General features: G+C 39.5%; 1 protein-coding gene across 1 annotated transcript in view; it reads right to left on the bottom strand.

Annotated features, from left to right (window-relative positions):
• Positions 1-15,538, bottom strand: part of LOC143846975 (callose synthase 5-like) — a 35,904-nt gene that overhangs the window by 19,549 nt on the left and 817 nt on the right. The window contains exons 3-15 of the mRNA XM_077355614.1: positions 13,644-13,765; positions 13,450-13,546; positions 13,244-13,354; positions 13,037-13,165; positions 12,838-12,930; positions 12,326-12,417; positions 12,113-12,239; positions 11,835-11,972; positions 11,672-11,748; positions 11,481-11,568; positions 11,268-11,396; positions 11,042-11,156; positions 3,923-4,257 (exon numbers count right to left, since the gene is read on the bottom strand). Of these exons, the coding sequence (XP_077211729.1) occupies positions 3,923-4,257; positions 11,042-11,156; positions 11,268-11,396; positions 11,481-11,568; positions 11,672-11,748; positions 11,835-11,972; positions 12,113-12,239; positions 12,326-12,417; positions 12,838-12,930; positions 13,037-13,165; positions 13,244-13,354; positions 13,450-13,546; positions 13,644-13,765 (1,653 nt within the window). The remainder of the gene's footprint in view (positions 1-3,922; positions 4,258-11,041; positions 11,157-11,267; positions 11,397-11,480; positions 11,569-11,671; positions 11,749-11,834; positions 11,973-12,112; positions 12,240-12,325; positions 12,418-12,837; positions 12,931-13,036; positions 13,166-13,243; positions 13,355-13,449; positions 13,547-13,643; positions 13,766-15,538) is intronic.

Raw genomic sequence — 15,538 nt, 5'->3', positions numbered from 1 at the left:
TGCATTTTGTGAGGCTACGAGTTCACTGCCTTGTCTTTTGTGCAGGAGTCACAGCAAAGAATTTCATCTCTATCTTGCAAAACGAAATCCCCTTTTGCTAGCACCCCAGTGAGATTTTATATATGTGTAAATTTGTAGTCCATTGGATTGTCTATTATAGAAACCTCTATAGATCGGAAGATTAGGATGATCCTGTGGAGATGATTTACACGGTGTAGCCTATTTACGTCGTAGCCGAACAAATGAACGATTTGGACTATCCTATGAAGTGGGCCTCTCATAGTACCTTTGTAAAAAATATCGTACTTCACGCGCAACATGTCAAATTTTAGGAATTATTGAAATTTTCAAAGTAAAGAGCAATTCTATTTTATTTTATTTTAGGGGGGCTTGGAATTTATTAAATCACTAGCATTCTTGGGCCATGCCATGCATGGGTGTAAAATAGTGGACCCCACCCATGGTGTAAATAGTGGGCCCCATTACATCAAAATATGAAATGTAGTGTAAAGCGGTGGGCCCTTAACATGCTACAACAGACATCCTCTTGGCCCCCACCCTCAAGCAAATTTGCCCCCCTTCCAGAAAATTCCTGGCCCTGCCCCTGGCGCAGCCACTTCCTTCTTGAAGTGGGGCCCATCAAAAAACAGCTCATGCAATATGCCATATTTGCAGATAATGTTGGTGTGGATGGATTTAGCCACTAGTGCCGAAAATAGACTTGCATAAGATTGAGCTTCGACCCACTTGGTGAAGTAATCAGTGGACATCAAGATGTATTCATTCTCACTAGAAGATTTTGGAGGTAACTTTCCAATTATATCTATACCCTAGGCTGAAAAAGACCCCGGTGAGGTCAGAGTATGGAGCTCTGATGGAGGGCTGTGAATCAGTTTAGCATAGTCGTGGCATTTAAGACGTTTTTTTGACAAATTTGTGGTAATTTGTCTCCATTGTGGACCAGAAGCAACCTTGTCCAGGTATCAAAGTGAAGGAAGGCAGTGTAAGAAGAGATGGCAGATCTCCTAAAAAAATGACAGTTAGTTCGGAGCCGACGGAACTATTGTAAGGTACAAAGCATGGTTAGGAACCAAGTGCTGTGGATAGACATATGTTGTAGATTACTTGGAGATGTTTGACCCAATTACAAAGATAATTATATTCATGTGATCCTATCAGTTTCTGTTGATCGCGGATGCGCACTTCCACCAACTTGATGGCAAGTATGCCCTTTGCATGGTTATCTAAAAAGAAGTGTATATGGATGTGCCACCGGGTTTTTCATGCTTAGAAGGAAAGGCATGTTTCTTGAAGAAATCTATTTATAGATTGTTTTGGTTATCTAAAAAGAAGCATATATGGATGTGCCACTGGGTTTTTCATGCTTAGAAGGAAAGACATGTTGCTTGAAGAAATCTATTTATAGATTGAAACAATACCCCAAAGAATAATTTGACAAAATTAGTAGGGTTGTATTGGAAGTTGGTTTTCTATGAAGTGCGCAAGATAATTCTGTCATTGTTAAGAAAGTGAAGTGTAGACCACTCTCTTAACTTTTTACATTGATATTGTATTGATACGGGGTGATCATGATTCTATCATTCAGTTAAAGGACCATTTACAAAAGATCTAGGAACTCTTAAATATTTCTAGGGGTTTGAGGTGGCACAGTTTAAGAAAGGAATTTTTATATCTGAAATAAACTATGTCCAAACCTATTAAGAAATAGTACACCTATTGATTATAGCCTACAGTGAAGTTGCCATCTCACCATAACTCAGATTGTCAAAGTATACGAAGTTAGAGTGGTCATCCAATTCATACATTTATGTTGATTCTCATATGGAGGTTGTTCATCGCATCCTTTGATATTTGAAGCTATGACACAAATGTCCTTCTTGGGAATTTCTCGGCAAGGGAAATCTCGGGATATATTTATTTTTTTTATTTTTTTCGTGTTTATGTAGGGGAAAGAACGGTAAAAATAATAAAAATTTATAAAATTATTAAATTAAAGAAAAAATATAAAATAAAAATATCGTAAAAATATAAGGATAATATCGCGATATTTTATGATAAAAACGAAAATATCGCTATATTTTGAAAATCTCGGGATTAGTTCGGGATTTTGTCGTTTTATCAAAATGTCGCGATAAAAACGCGATATTTTGAAAATATCGGAGTTATTTTGTGACATAGATTTGAAGGGCTAGGCTCTCTAGGTTATGATCTTCTTTACCCAAATCATGGATATCTTCATGTTTTTTTTTTTGAAAGATTGGATATCTTCATGTTCTGTAATTTATTTATGTTGATTGGGATGGGAAGAATCTCCTCTAAATCGTAGGTCTACGTCTCATTATTGTACTTTTGTTGGAGGCAATTTGGAGACATGGAAAAATATGAAACAGTTAGATTTGGCTAGATCGAGTGTTGCGGCTGAGTATATGGCCATGGCTCATACTACTCGCACTTCACTGTTAGAGATTGGATTTTTATGATCAACCAGTGCTTCATTGTGATAACCAGAAAGCTATTCATGTCACCAATTAAGTGTTCAACTAGAGTACAAAATTTATAGAAGTTGATTATCACTTTCTCGGGAAGAAGGAGACTACATGGCTGATTCGTACTGTGTCCACTCAATGGATGGTTGGTAGATGTGTTTACCAAGCCTTTAGGTCGTACAATTTTTTACAGGATTTTGTGGAATTGGGTCAAAAGATTGTCTTATTCCCAACTTGAGGGAAAGTGTTAGTGGTGTGTTTACCTTAGTGTTTGCATGTTAGGTTAAAGGGGTATTAGTGAGATTTACATTTATCACTTATCAGTAGCACTTTATGTAATTTTGTAGAAGACTCATTCACCTAATAATAAAATCATGGGAGAGAGCGTCTACGACCACATCTTTCTCTCTCTTCTCTTTCACACCTCACAAACTCACTCTCTCCTTCTCCCTATTTACAGATTTAAAGGCAGGATAATCATAACGACAAGAACCTTGAACTGTTAAAATATTCATTAATTTAAAGGAGAAATTACATTATATTTTTAAAATTAACCACTCATAAAGTGTTACCTTTTTTGTTTTTAATTTAAGGTTACATTAAACTTCTGGACATTTTGCATAAAAGGTTAGGTTTATAAAATTTCCATAATGGCTGGTGCAATTTCAATAACTAATCTCAGTCTGTGCTATGAACCTATGGTTAACACCTATATAAATTACCCAATTTGAACCGCTAGACCATGAAAAATATAATGAATTTTATACAAACAGGCATCACAAATAGCAGGGGATAATAAAGGATCGGCCTCATAGCAAACACCAGTAATTCAATCCACAAAATCAAAGAAAACATAGAAAATACAAGTAAAGATTGAAGATAGAAAAATTTTAAGTATGGAAAACAAAAGGTGCAAATTTTCAATTAAGTGGTTGCATTGGAACATGAAGAAGAAAGTACCCAACATCATTGGAGTTTGAAATTAAGGTCAGTAATCAGTAATGAACAAAAAAGTGTTTAATTTACACTCATATCAAATAATGTACAAATACAGTATTTACTTTACACACATATGAAATACTTTTTCAACAATTAGATGCATCAATTATTGTTCCATTTTCCTTCTAAGATGACATCACTGATAATACTTCAATTTTCTAGGGGTTTCCAAAAATGTCCACAAGATGACATCACTGAACTAATTCTGTTCTTCCAGAGATTTCCTCAAACAGATAGATTAGCATCACTCCAATTCAGAGATGTCTCCCAGAAGTTCATTTCATGAGCATTTCGGATCAAGTAATTCATGCTACAACATGCTCATTTGGTTAACAATTGAAATCAGAGTTTACATGAAAACAGATACGTGTAGAGCAAGGAAAATAGAGAGAGAGAGAGAGAGAGAGAGAGAGTACCTGTGACCACCACAAAAGAAACCTTATGATATGCCAATCCGAGTTCTCAATCCATCGCCGAAGCATTGGAAATATAAAGAGTACTCCTGCTAGTAAATTGGGAAGCAAGTATACTATCACAGCCATGATATACAAAGGCGGTATACCCTTTACTTGGCGAAGCACCTTTGTCAAATCTTTCATTGCCATAGAGGTAATTGATAAGGAATTGATGTAGCACAGTGGAAGAAGAACGGCCCAAGCAAGACTAACTAGTATCTTGAGAACATTTCTCAACACATCAGTAAATTTCCACCTATGATAGCCAGGGAAGTTCAAAACAAGATCCAGAACACCTACATCACCAAAAGACAAGACACAAAATAATCGATGAACACTCCAACTTCAACGTCACAAAATTAATCTTGAAAGTGAAAATGAGGAACACCAAAAATGAAAAATCATATTTTCATATGTACAGAATGCCGAAGTGTTAAAGAGGATATCATAAAATATCTTACATTAACCTTGAGATAAAAAAGAGAAAATGATTGTTAGAGAAAGGATGGAGAAGAGGAAAAGTGAGTAAGGGAAAACTCCGCCTCACTTGTGTATTTATATAAAGAGAGAATGTTACAAATGATCATTATGCCCTTAGCCATATACATACATGCCGGATAAAGTGGCAATCGACCTCAATATATTTGGTCCCCGGATTTGTGGCAAATGGCAATGTGAATCGCAACCTTGTTGTCACAATATAACTGAGAAGGAGATGATGGAGGAAAACCGATCTTGAGAAAAGAGAGCGTAACCAAATAAGCTCTCCACTTGTGTGGGCCATGGCTCTATATTCAGCCCCGGCACTAGATTTAGAGATAACATCCTACTTCTAACTTCGTCGTGACACAAGGTTACCTCCCACAAACACGCAATATCCTGTGGTAGATCTCCTATCAGCTGGAGATCCTGCCCAATCTGCATTTGTGTACCCTTCTATCTTCTGATGTCCGTACTTTTTGAACAACAAACCTCTACCTGGAGCACTTTTCAAGTACCGAAGAATCTGAAGAAATGCTGCCCAGTGTGAAGCATGAGGTGAGCTTATATGTTGGCTGACAACACCAACAGCAAAGGAGATGTTTGGGTGAGTGGCTGTAAGATATATAAGTTTACCAACCAACCTCCTATATCTGTCAGGGTCATCCAATAAGTCTCCCTCTTCGGGAAGTAATCTCACATTTGGGTCCATGGGAATTGAGGCAAGTTTCACTCCAATATAACCTATTTCCTCAAGTAAGTCCCTGATATATTTCCTCTGTGAGAGGGAGATCCCCCTCATGGAATACGTTACCTCAATGCTAAGGAAGTATCTAAGATGGCCTAAATCTTTGGCAGAGAACTCTTTTTGCAAGTTCTTCAATTTCTGGATCCCCACTGAATCACTACCAGTAATGATGATGTCATCAACATAGACTATCAATAGTACACAACCACCTGCAGACTGATAGCTAAAGACAGAGTGATCAACTGCACATTGCTTCATGCCAAAGCGCATGATAGCATCACTAAACCTCCTAAACCATGCTCTAGGGGACTGTATGAGGTCGTAGATTGATTCCTTCAATCGACATATGGAGGACATCTCCTTTGAGCAACATACCCAAGAGGTTGCTCCATGTACACCTCCTCCGTGAGCTCACCATGAAAGAAGGCATTCTTGACATCTAACTGATGTAGAGGCCATCCATGGTTGACAGCAAGAGACAGAAGAACACGAACAGAAGGTATCTTCGCAATCGGAGAAAAAGTCTCACCATAGTCCACACCAAAGGTTTGAGCATAGCCATTGGCAACCAAACACGCCTTAAGGCGCTCAACAGTCCCATCAGGTAAGTATTTAACCGTGTAAACCCAACGATAGCCAACAGGACGAGCAACGGAAGGAAGAGGTACTAAGTGCCAAGTCTAATCGGCCTGAAGGGCCTCCATCTCGAGATCCATTGTTGCCCGCCACCCTGGGTGATCGATTGCCGCAGGAAATGAATGTGGCAAAGAAACAGAGGACAAGGAAGACACAAAACTATGAAAAACAGGCGTGAGAGAATCATATGAAACAACAGAAGAGATAGGATGAGCAGTACTACGAGAACAAGTACGAGAAGCAATAGGAGAATCGACAAGTATCTCTGAAATGGAAGGAGAGATCTCCTGTTGAGCGGGCGATGGCGCTGCCGGAGAGGGATGAGCTGCAGATTTCAGTCGGTGCTGATAGGTCTTCCTAGTTACTGGCGGTGGACAAGCAGGTACCTATAAGGGAGAAGAAATATCGCAAACGGAAACAATCTCAGGCATCAGTGAGGGAGGAGATGGAATAGGTAGAGGAAGATCCGAATCAGGGGAGGGGTGTATCATCCTGATGGTTGAGAAAGTAAGACTCGGTCTCAAAGAAAGTGACATCTACCGAGACAAAGGACTGACACAAACGAGGGCTGTAGCAACGAGAACCTTTCTGGGTCAGAGAGTAACCCAGGAAGATATATCGTTCAAATCTAGGATCCAACTTATCCAGACTAGGACCAAGACCAAGGTTGTGTACAAAGCACACACAACCAAAGATCCGAGGAGTGAGAGGGAAAGGGTCATGATGAGGACATAAAATAGCAAAGGTGCCTCCACCACGGGCAGCACGATCACCCACTCCATATGTCGTTGTCGCAATACTATCAACAGAAGGAGTCGGCACAGAATCACCAAGAAGACACTATTGGGCACACAAATAAACCTCCTGAAGGGAAGGCATAGTGGCATAGCCATATATCTGATGTCGAAGATGTAGGAACTCGGGGCCCAAAGTCTCGAGGAAGTGAACAATACAAAGTTGATCACGTTGTTGGGCAGCGTAGTCAGATCAATAGTAAGCGGCATATGGCAATGGGAAACAAATTGAATATAATAGGTAGAAAGAGGAGTGTCACCACGCGAAAGATGCATCCACTGTGAATAGGTGGCACAGATGTGGGCTACGTTGCCCACCCAAGAATAGAAGACAGCAATATGATCCCAAATCTATCGGGAAGTTAGAAGGTACATCATGGTACCCGCAATATGAGTAGTCATACTCTACCAGAGGAGAGTACAGATAAGGGCATCATCATGTTCCCACTTCTCATAAGTGGGATCAATGGTAGCACGAGGATCACGACGGATAAGGGACAGCTTCCCCTAGCAAGGAGGTAAGTCTCCACAGCCACTTTCCAATTCATGTAATTGGATCCGTCAAGCTTGACTGTGGTCATGGGTGGGAATGAACCGTCCACCGAAAAAGAGGGACTATACGAAGAGAAGGATGTGCGAGGCGGAGGGGCAGGAGCCACAGAAGGCTGCCCTAGAGAGGGATCCTCAATAATGGGGGAATCCATGTGTAGAAATCGAAGCTAAGAGGCCCACCGACGATAAGGGACGACTCCGAGAATGGAGATCGGAGATGTCAATAATAGAGATCGCAGCTCCGAGAGGAAACAACAGAGGTAGAAGGCATGAGAGAGCCTCTAAGACATGAAGGAAACAATAAGGAGTCGGAGCCGCATAGATAAGAGAAGAAGAGGGGTAAGGGATCTAAAACATGAGGAAAGAAAAAGTGGATTAGGGTTTGAAACTTAAGGAATGTGGTATGGAAATAGGGTATTAGGGTGAGTGTGAGGAAGATAGAGAGAGTGAGAGAGAGAAACTGAGAGAGAGAGAGAGAGATTTGTCAAGTGGGGCTGGGTTACAGCAACAGTAGAGGGGGGTGAGGGGTGTTGAGGAGGGGGGGAGGGGGGGCATGGGAGGCGTGGGGGGTTACGAAGGGGTGAGGGGGTGTGTTGTCGGGTGCAGGGGAGGAATGGGTGGTTACGGAGGGGTTGGGGGTGCCTTCAGGGGCAGGGGGGGGGGGGGTGGGTGGGGGTTGGGTTTACAGAAGTGGAGGAGTGGTGTAAGGGGCACGGAGGAGTGGGGGTGCGAGGGTTGGGGGGCTTGGCTATTGTGGTGTCGGGGAGGAGGGGGGTCGCGATGCGAGGTGGGTGGCCGAGAGGTAGGGAGGGGTGTTGATGGTATCAAAACCCTAGGGCTCTGATGCCATGTTAGAGAAAGGATGGAGAAGAGGAAAAGTGAGTTAGGGAAAACTCCCCCCTCACTTATGCATTTATATAAAGAGATAATGTTACAAATGACCATTATACCCTTCGGCATATATATATGCATCTAACAATGATGATGTACAGTATTAATGTAAAGAGAATTAAAATGGTGAAGTATCCTAGTTGTTGTTAGCCAAACTGAAATCGCCTTTGACCAAATATGCAGGAGTGGGTGGGATAGCAAGATAGGAAACACATATAATATAGGAAAGTGTCCTTGTCTCTTAACCATGCCAGGAGGTCTGTTAGCTGGAAAATATATAGAGATGAGAAGAGATGAGCAATTACGATACAATAAAACCAACTACCCAAGACTTTGATGTAGCCTTTTACCTCTAACGTTGTTATTATCAATGGAGGAGAAAATATCAATAGAGGACGACGAAGATGCATTCAGTAGTAATTCGATTAGGATCAATTAGATAAACACTAGGATCATATAAAAATCACTTGTAGGGTAAGCAGAAAACTATAGAATACTTTCCTCGAAGAATAACGCTACTGACCAGTCTAACGGCAACTCATGTAAGTGACCAGCATAAGCCGATCACATCATAGAAATAAATCTAAATGAATCTATATGAAACCTAACTTCGGACACTTACGAATCCGTAAAAGAAAATATCTTAAAAATGTCTTGAAACCAGTATTTCAAAACACGGATAAGGGTCAGAATGTGGCAAAGCAAATCCTAGTCGAATCGGAACGACATGGTCGACTACTCGGTTGACGCAGTTGAGTACATGAGGCCATAACTTGGAAGAGTCAAAGAACTTTTGATTGACTTTGTAGGAAAATGCAAACTTAGACAAGAACGCGGCCAAGGTAAAAGGGAGTTGACTAGGGGGGAGTCCATGATGACATAGAGGAGTTTTGAAACTATGCTTAAAACATAGACAACTCTCCTCCTTTGGCTACATGATTTCCCATCGATTGGGGAGAACTCATCTATGATGTGTTCGGAACAAGGAATCAATCTAATAGCACACATTAGGTGGTCCTTCCACTGAACCAAGTAATAAGATATGAACAAACCCAAATTTGGATAGTCTGCAGGCCTAGGATTTGATGACTTTCATTATTTCTTTGCTAATTAGTCTTTCAGTTCCTTCACTCTCTCGATTCATGTGAGCTTAATCCCATCAGGTCGATGCATCTCCTTTCAATATTGTTGCCACCAACTTCTGATCATTTAGCATTTTATAAGGACTCCCATTGAAGAACTTTTGACTGCTGTGCATCAATTTGTCGAAGACCTCAAGATTCAGCGGGCCATGGAAATCCAAAACATTAGCCTAGTTCCATTATTTCTATTGTTTTTCAATTCATTGATCATGCAATCCTAAAACATAAAGTCCTCTTGTTCTTGCACATCCTCAGGTGGAATCATGATCATAGATCAGCCTTATTCAGAGCTGGGGGGATAAAACACTAGCCTCATTCTGTTTTAATTTCACTTGGCAAAATATGACTGCACGAGTTGAAAATTGTCCCTGTAGATCCCAGATATCTTTGTGCGTCACGTTGTTAAGTATTCAAGGTAAAGATGCTCACTTGGTTCTTAATCTCTTATATGTGGCAATATGTATTTCTTAGCCATCTATGGTGTTGTGTTCCTATTCCAGTGATGGAAGCTTATGAAATGTTTGAGTTCCTCGTGGGACCTTGTCTAATTCAATAAAAAATTGTCACCGAATAAATTGATAACATGTCATAATATTGCAGATTTCTTTTACAAAAATTTAAGAGAATGCAAAAAAGGAGTCTCAGTTTCTTCAGGATGAGAGTGATTAATACCCAGTGAGCCCAAATCAATGGAACTAGAAACAAGTTGAATTCAATATATATATATATATATATATATATATATATATATATATATAGACACACACACACACACACACAGAGTTAAAGCTAAACATGTTCTGGTGATAATTCTTTATATTAAAAATATCAACTAATACAATGAATTAGACATGCCCGAATAGACTCTTAGGCCCATTAAATGCCGCTTTCCCTTCTCAGTATCAGTACAAACCAAGTCCAAAAGAAAGTTGGTTAAATCCCTTCATGCGGCAAAAACATATATGAGAAAAAATTCATAAACCCCCTAAATGACCTGAGACTTCGGGGAAACAACTGATTTCACGTCAAAATCCCCCAAAAGACTCATGGAGTAAAGAATCTATAGAAGCCCACCTAGGAAGAGAACCAACCTTAACCACTGCATCATTTTGGGGAAATTGGTTCTACAAGTCACACACAGAATCCAATAAAATAAAAGAGGTTTAACAATCATGTGCTACAACAGATCAAACAAAGTTAATCCTTTTTTCTTTTTTTTGAATGGTAAACAAAGTTAATCCTTCCGTACACCCTAAGTTCCTAACATCACTCAATCGGTGTTTCAAAATCCGGATGCGGGTCAGAACACGCCAAAGCAAATCGTAGTCGACTCGGCATAATGCAGTCGAGTACTCGGTTGATGCGGACGAGTACTCGGTTGACACGTCATAACTAAGAAGAGTCAAAGGAGTTTTGATTGACTTTCTAAGGCAAAATGCGGACTCATAGAAGAACGCAGCCAAGGTAAAAGGGACTCGACTCCGGCGATTCCATGATGACGCGGGTGAGTTTTGAAACTATGCTCTCGATCAAGAAGATCACTACAATCAGCTTGGTTACTTTGAAATAAAGCAACTCCCATGAATTTCTCACCATAATGTGTAATAACAAAATGTCCTTAAGATTAATAGAAATAATCATAGTATCATGGCTCAATTCATGAATGTGTCCACTATAACATACCCTAAATTTTTGGACGGATCATAGTGTTAACCATAACTATTTTTAGCAGCTACTTTCCATTCCCGACTATATTCATTGATATTGTATAAAGCTACATAAGGCATTAACAACTCAAAAGAATTATAACGATTATCTTTTAATAAGATATGCATACTTTGGAGGAAGCGTAGAAAGGCTGCCGAGATAAAGATACTAGAGACGGCAAATAGGATATCTTTTCTGAAAATATCCAATGGTGAAGAACCACTCCATGCAACGATTACCATTGCCTGCAGATAAAAAAAACTCAAGAATATTGACTGATTAATGACATACTAGAGTTTAAAAAGGGAAAAAAAAAACTAATTTGGTCTAGTAGACCTCTGCCTTGCAACCAATACCTGCAGGGCCAATATGTAAAAGGTCCACAAACGGTCGAAACTTCGAAAGATGTGCCAGAATGTTCTGGTCTCAACAAAGTTGGTCTTCCCAGTGCTTTTCTCAGATCTTTTGCGGGATGGTTGTTCCATCTGCATACCATTTCTAGTAAGAAGGGAGCTAATATCCTACAAAACAAAAAAGTGTCACTGACCATTAAATAATTAGTTGCAAACCTGCGTTGTTGTCCTTGAATCACGTGTCGATTTGAAGAAATCACCATCATCTCGCATGGGCCAGCCCAAAGAGAAACAATCAGCTGACCTGAATGATATGTAACACAACTCAAATGTTAGGGGCAAATAACAGAAGCAACCAGCTGACTGAATGTGATTCTAATCTTTGGTATATCAAATTTCTTACAAACCAGAAATATTCATTTAGATCGTCATAGTTACACCAAGATGAAAGAGGAGCTTTTCCATTTCTGCTTTTCTTGGCTTCCTGGATAATCATCACCGACACATCATAGTTTAAGTTGTATCCATAAAAAAATCATGTAGTGCTCACCATGTTTCACTGAAATATACCTTGTCAATCACACGATACAATGGGGATATAACCTTTCTCAGAAAAGCCTCATCATCCCCACCATATGAAGGTTTAATGTTTTCTCCGGTCACAATACTGACATTTCCAGCTAACAGACCATGGAGTTCATATGCCATCTGAAAATAAAAGAGATTTTACCATTAAAAACTAGTACATAAGATATAGTTGATAGCTGATAGTCAGAAAACAAAAGGTTGATGACTATGAATAAGCGAATCTATGAAAATGGATGGAAAAAAAAAAAAAAAAAACTCACATTATGAAAAATGTAGCATAGGCATTCTGGCATAAAGCGGATATTCGCTGATTCACCCCAAATAAGAAGATAGAGACCCATGTAGAGTATCTTTCTCTGCTGCACTTCGTGTGGCACTTGAGGCAGTCTGAACCATCCATGATTTTGATAAGAACCTAGGACGTTTACACAAAGGAAAGAACAAATGAACCAGCAAGTGCGATAGTGTCTCACCGTAAGCTGTGCTTCCGTCCCAAAAATTTGCACCATGTTTTGTAGTTCTTAAACAGTTTATTCATTACTGCATCTACAGCTCGCTCATCCAGCTGAATAAGAGAAACAGTGCATAAAATGTTGAATAAGGATGACATAAGTGATTCCCAAACGGGCTATGTTACAATGTCTATTTGAAGGAAAATTTCAAAACAGGAATACTCAAGCTACAATCTCCAGAGGACCCAGTCTACAGATACCAAAATTAAATGTCATTTAAGCTTCTATTGCCTAGCCACTTGAACATACTAATAAAATATTTCCACTATTTACATGCAAAAAATAATACTTTTTTTGCTATGATCTAGGAATGCAAATGTTGAACTTTTAACCAGAAGGAAGACAAGTTAAGTGACTGATCCTTCTATGAGTGAGATGCTTTTTGGAGAATAATCAGGACAATGAATGCTACTACAAACACAAGTCTCAAAATCCTTTCCAATGACTATTTAAAAGGAAATAAATGCACGTGCCTTGTTCAGAGGCTCGGGCTTGGGTAACAGCCTTATATGGACATTAGCAAGAAGTAAAATAATATGCTCCCTTTGGTTCCTGACATTGTCTCTCTGAAAAATCAACATAGAACAAATGAATGAAACCAACAGGATAGTTTCTTTAACGAATTAAAAAATCACTAATCAATGCACTATTCCTAATGTTGTTCTTACAGACCTGAAATCCAAACATAGCCCTCAGCCAATCGAGAAGGTCTAAGTCTCCTGTTTTCTGCCTGTGTTGCTCAAAAGATGTTGGCCAATTCAGGCCACGAGTGTTCCACAGAGCAGCCACAGCAGCCTTAATCTGGTAAATAAAAACCCATGATTTACAAAACATAGTATGTAATTGTAATAATAATATGTGACTCTGGGTTTTAAATACCTCCTCAAGTTGCATGATAGACTGGGAAGCCCCTGCAGCATCCAGGGGAAGAATGTTGTAGGGAGTGTAGATATCCTTCTTTTCTTGGACATCTCTTGCAGCAGCGATAATCTGCTCAAAGTAATTGAAATAATAATAAATACGCGACTCTGAGTTTTGGTTTTCAAAATAATGACCCATAATAATAATGACCAGAAAGCACTAACCTCTGGTTTAACTTGTTCGACTTTTTCGGTTTTGTTAACAGCACAGAGCACTTCAAAAAGGACTCCTGCGGTTTGGTAGGCTTTTCCAAGTTGGGCTCTATAGAAAATTGACAACACAAGAGAGAGTGATATGAAGCTCAAGACAAGAGTTCATGTCTCACTGAGGAATATATGCAAACATATGATGTACATACCGATCTGCTTGTTCCCCTTGGTCCAGTGCTCTGACATAGTGCTCATAGTATTGCTGATAGAAGCTCTCGATTTCTCTTGCATCGCTCTTTTTCACCCTAGCGGCAAGACTTGTAGCATTTTCCTACCACATAAATTCACCTCACCTTCATCAACGTCCAACACTTGAAGTGTGAAAGAGAACAACGAGAAAATACCCCGGTTGTTAACTGATTTCGCCACTCAAAAAATTGGCTTCTCAGCAGACATAAACAAATGCCCAAATTTATCACCTTCACAAGGGCAAATGCCATCTTTAGCAAATGCCAAAATTAAGAGTCACAATATCAATCCACAGCCAAAATCCACAGGAACTTAAAACGCCCCTTTTAATGTGGGAAGTGATAAATCTGTCCCCCTTTTTTTTGACTTGGGACAGCCTCTGGTTTATCTGTGTTATGAGTACCCTCCAGTGTTTTTTTTTTTTTTTTAATGCGTTCTTCGTTTGGTTTTTGGTTGCTAGTAAAAAACAAAGCGAGGTGACATCAGCTTTACCTCGGAGTCTCCCGTGTAATTTTCTAGACAATAGTGCTCTCTCTCTCTTCCCTCTCTACACTCATAATAATACCCGTGTCTAATAAATACTTATCCCCTCCCTTGTCTCCTCCCTTTCCCACAAAAATCGAATGGAATTTTTTTTTACTAGCAACCAAACGAGCTAGTGTATTTATGACTGCCCTTTTACACTACAACTGGGTGGCTTGATGAAGAAAAAGGGGTGAATATATTATTTACCTCCGATCTATAGAGGATTAGGATTAGGATCAGCACTCTAATCCTCCGATCTATAGAGGATTTGGATCAACACTCTAACATTCAGATCGGAGGGTTAGGATCAACCTATGGAAATGATTTTTGGGGCACAACCTATTTAGCCTGTGGCCCATCTAATGGATGGTTTGGATCATCCAATGGTACGGACCATACCGTAATCTTAATAAAGCGAGGAGTGCCCTCATCAAAATACAATAGTGCTGATAACATTTTCCTATCAATCCACCGGAACTTAAAACGTCCCTTTTAAAATGGGAAGTGATAAATTTGCCCCCTTTTTTAAGTGGGACAGCCTCTGGTTTATTTATGAGTTATGAATCTTATGACTATTCTTTTCTAAGTGAAAAAAGCTTAAGTAGGCATCAGTTTTTGGTAAGAGATTTTCAATATATGGCAGGCTCAACAGATGAATGGCGTGGATAAGTGATACCACATGTGCTTTTCGTGTGCTCATACACAGTCACGTGCGCCAAAGTGTAAAAAGATATCCTAAAACAAAAATGAGGAATGATAGACGCAAAGGCCCTCTTTATGTAAGGGCCGGAGAAGGGCCCTTGAATAGATCCACGTCGTTTTTAAAGACGGTTGAGAAACTTAATTCGGTTTCAATTAATGACGTGGATCTATTCAAAGTCCCTTCTTTAGCCCTTGCATAAAGAGGGCTTGCATCTATCATTCCTCAACAAAAATTATGTAGTGGGCCAGTAAGTAATTTTAAGGAGTTTGTAGCAACTTTAATAAAAAATGGGTGGTATTTACAGATTATTCCTCTTTGAGAAATAATTTAGAAAGCAAGTAAATTTTGGCCATTTTACTAAAAAAAAAATTTACACTCAAGTGCCAGACTTATGTTTGATTGGGGGGCCCCTGTTTCTTTACCGAGCCCAATCCTCTAGTGTATTTATGACTACCCTTTTACACTACAAGGGGTGGCCTGATGAAGAAAAAGGGGTGAATATATTATTTACCTAATATATGCATTTCAGGCCCACAGCATGACCCGAGGTTATTGGTTGGCATCAAATTCAAGAAAGGGCCCACTTGTGTAAAACATATGATCTCATGAGATTTTATACGGAGTAAG

Source organism: Tasmannia lanceolata, unplaced genomic scaffold (genome assembly GCF_043159265.1).
Source record: "Tasmannia lanceolata isolate RefF3 unplaced genomic scaffold, GAP_Taslan_0.1 ptg000003l, whole genome shotgun sequence".
NCBI classification, from domain to species: domain Eukaryota; kingdom Viridiplantae; phylum Streptophyta; class Magnoliopsida; order Canellales; family Winteraceae; genus Tasmannia; species Tasmannia lanceolata.
The sequence above is the reverse complement of the archived record's forward strand: the minus strand, read 5'-3'. Positions and strand labels throughout refer to the sequence as shown.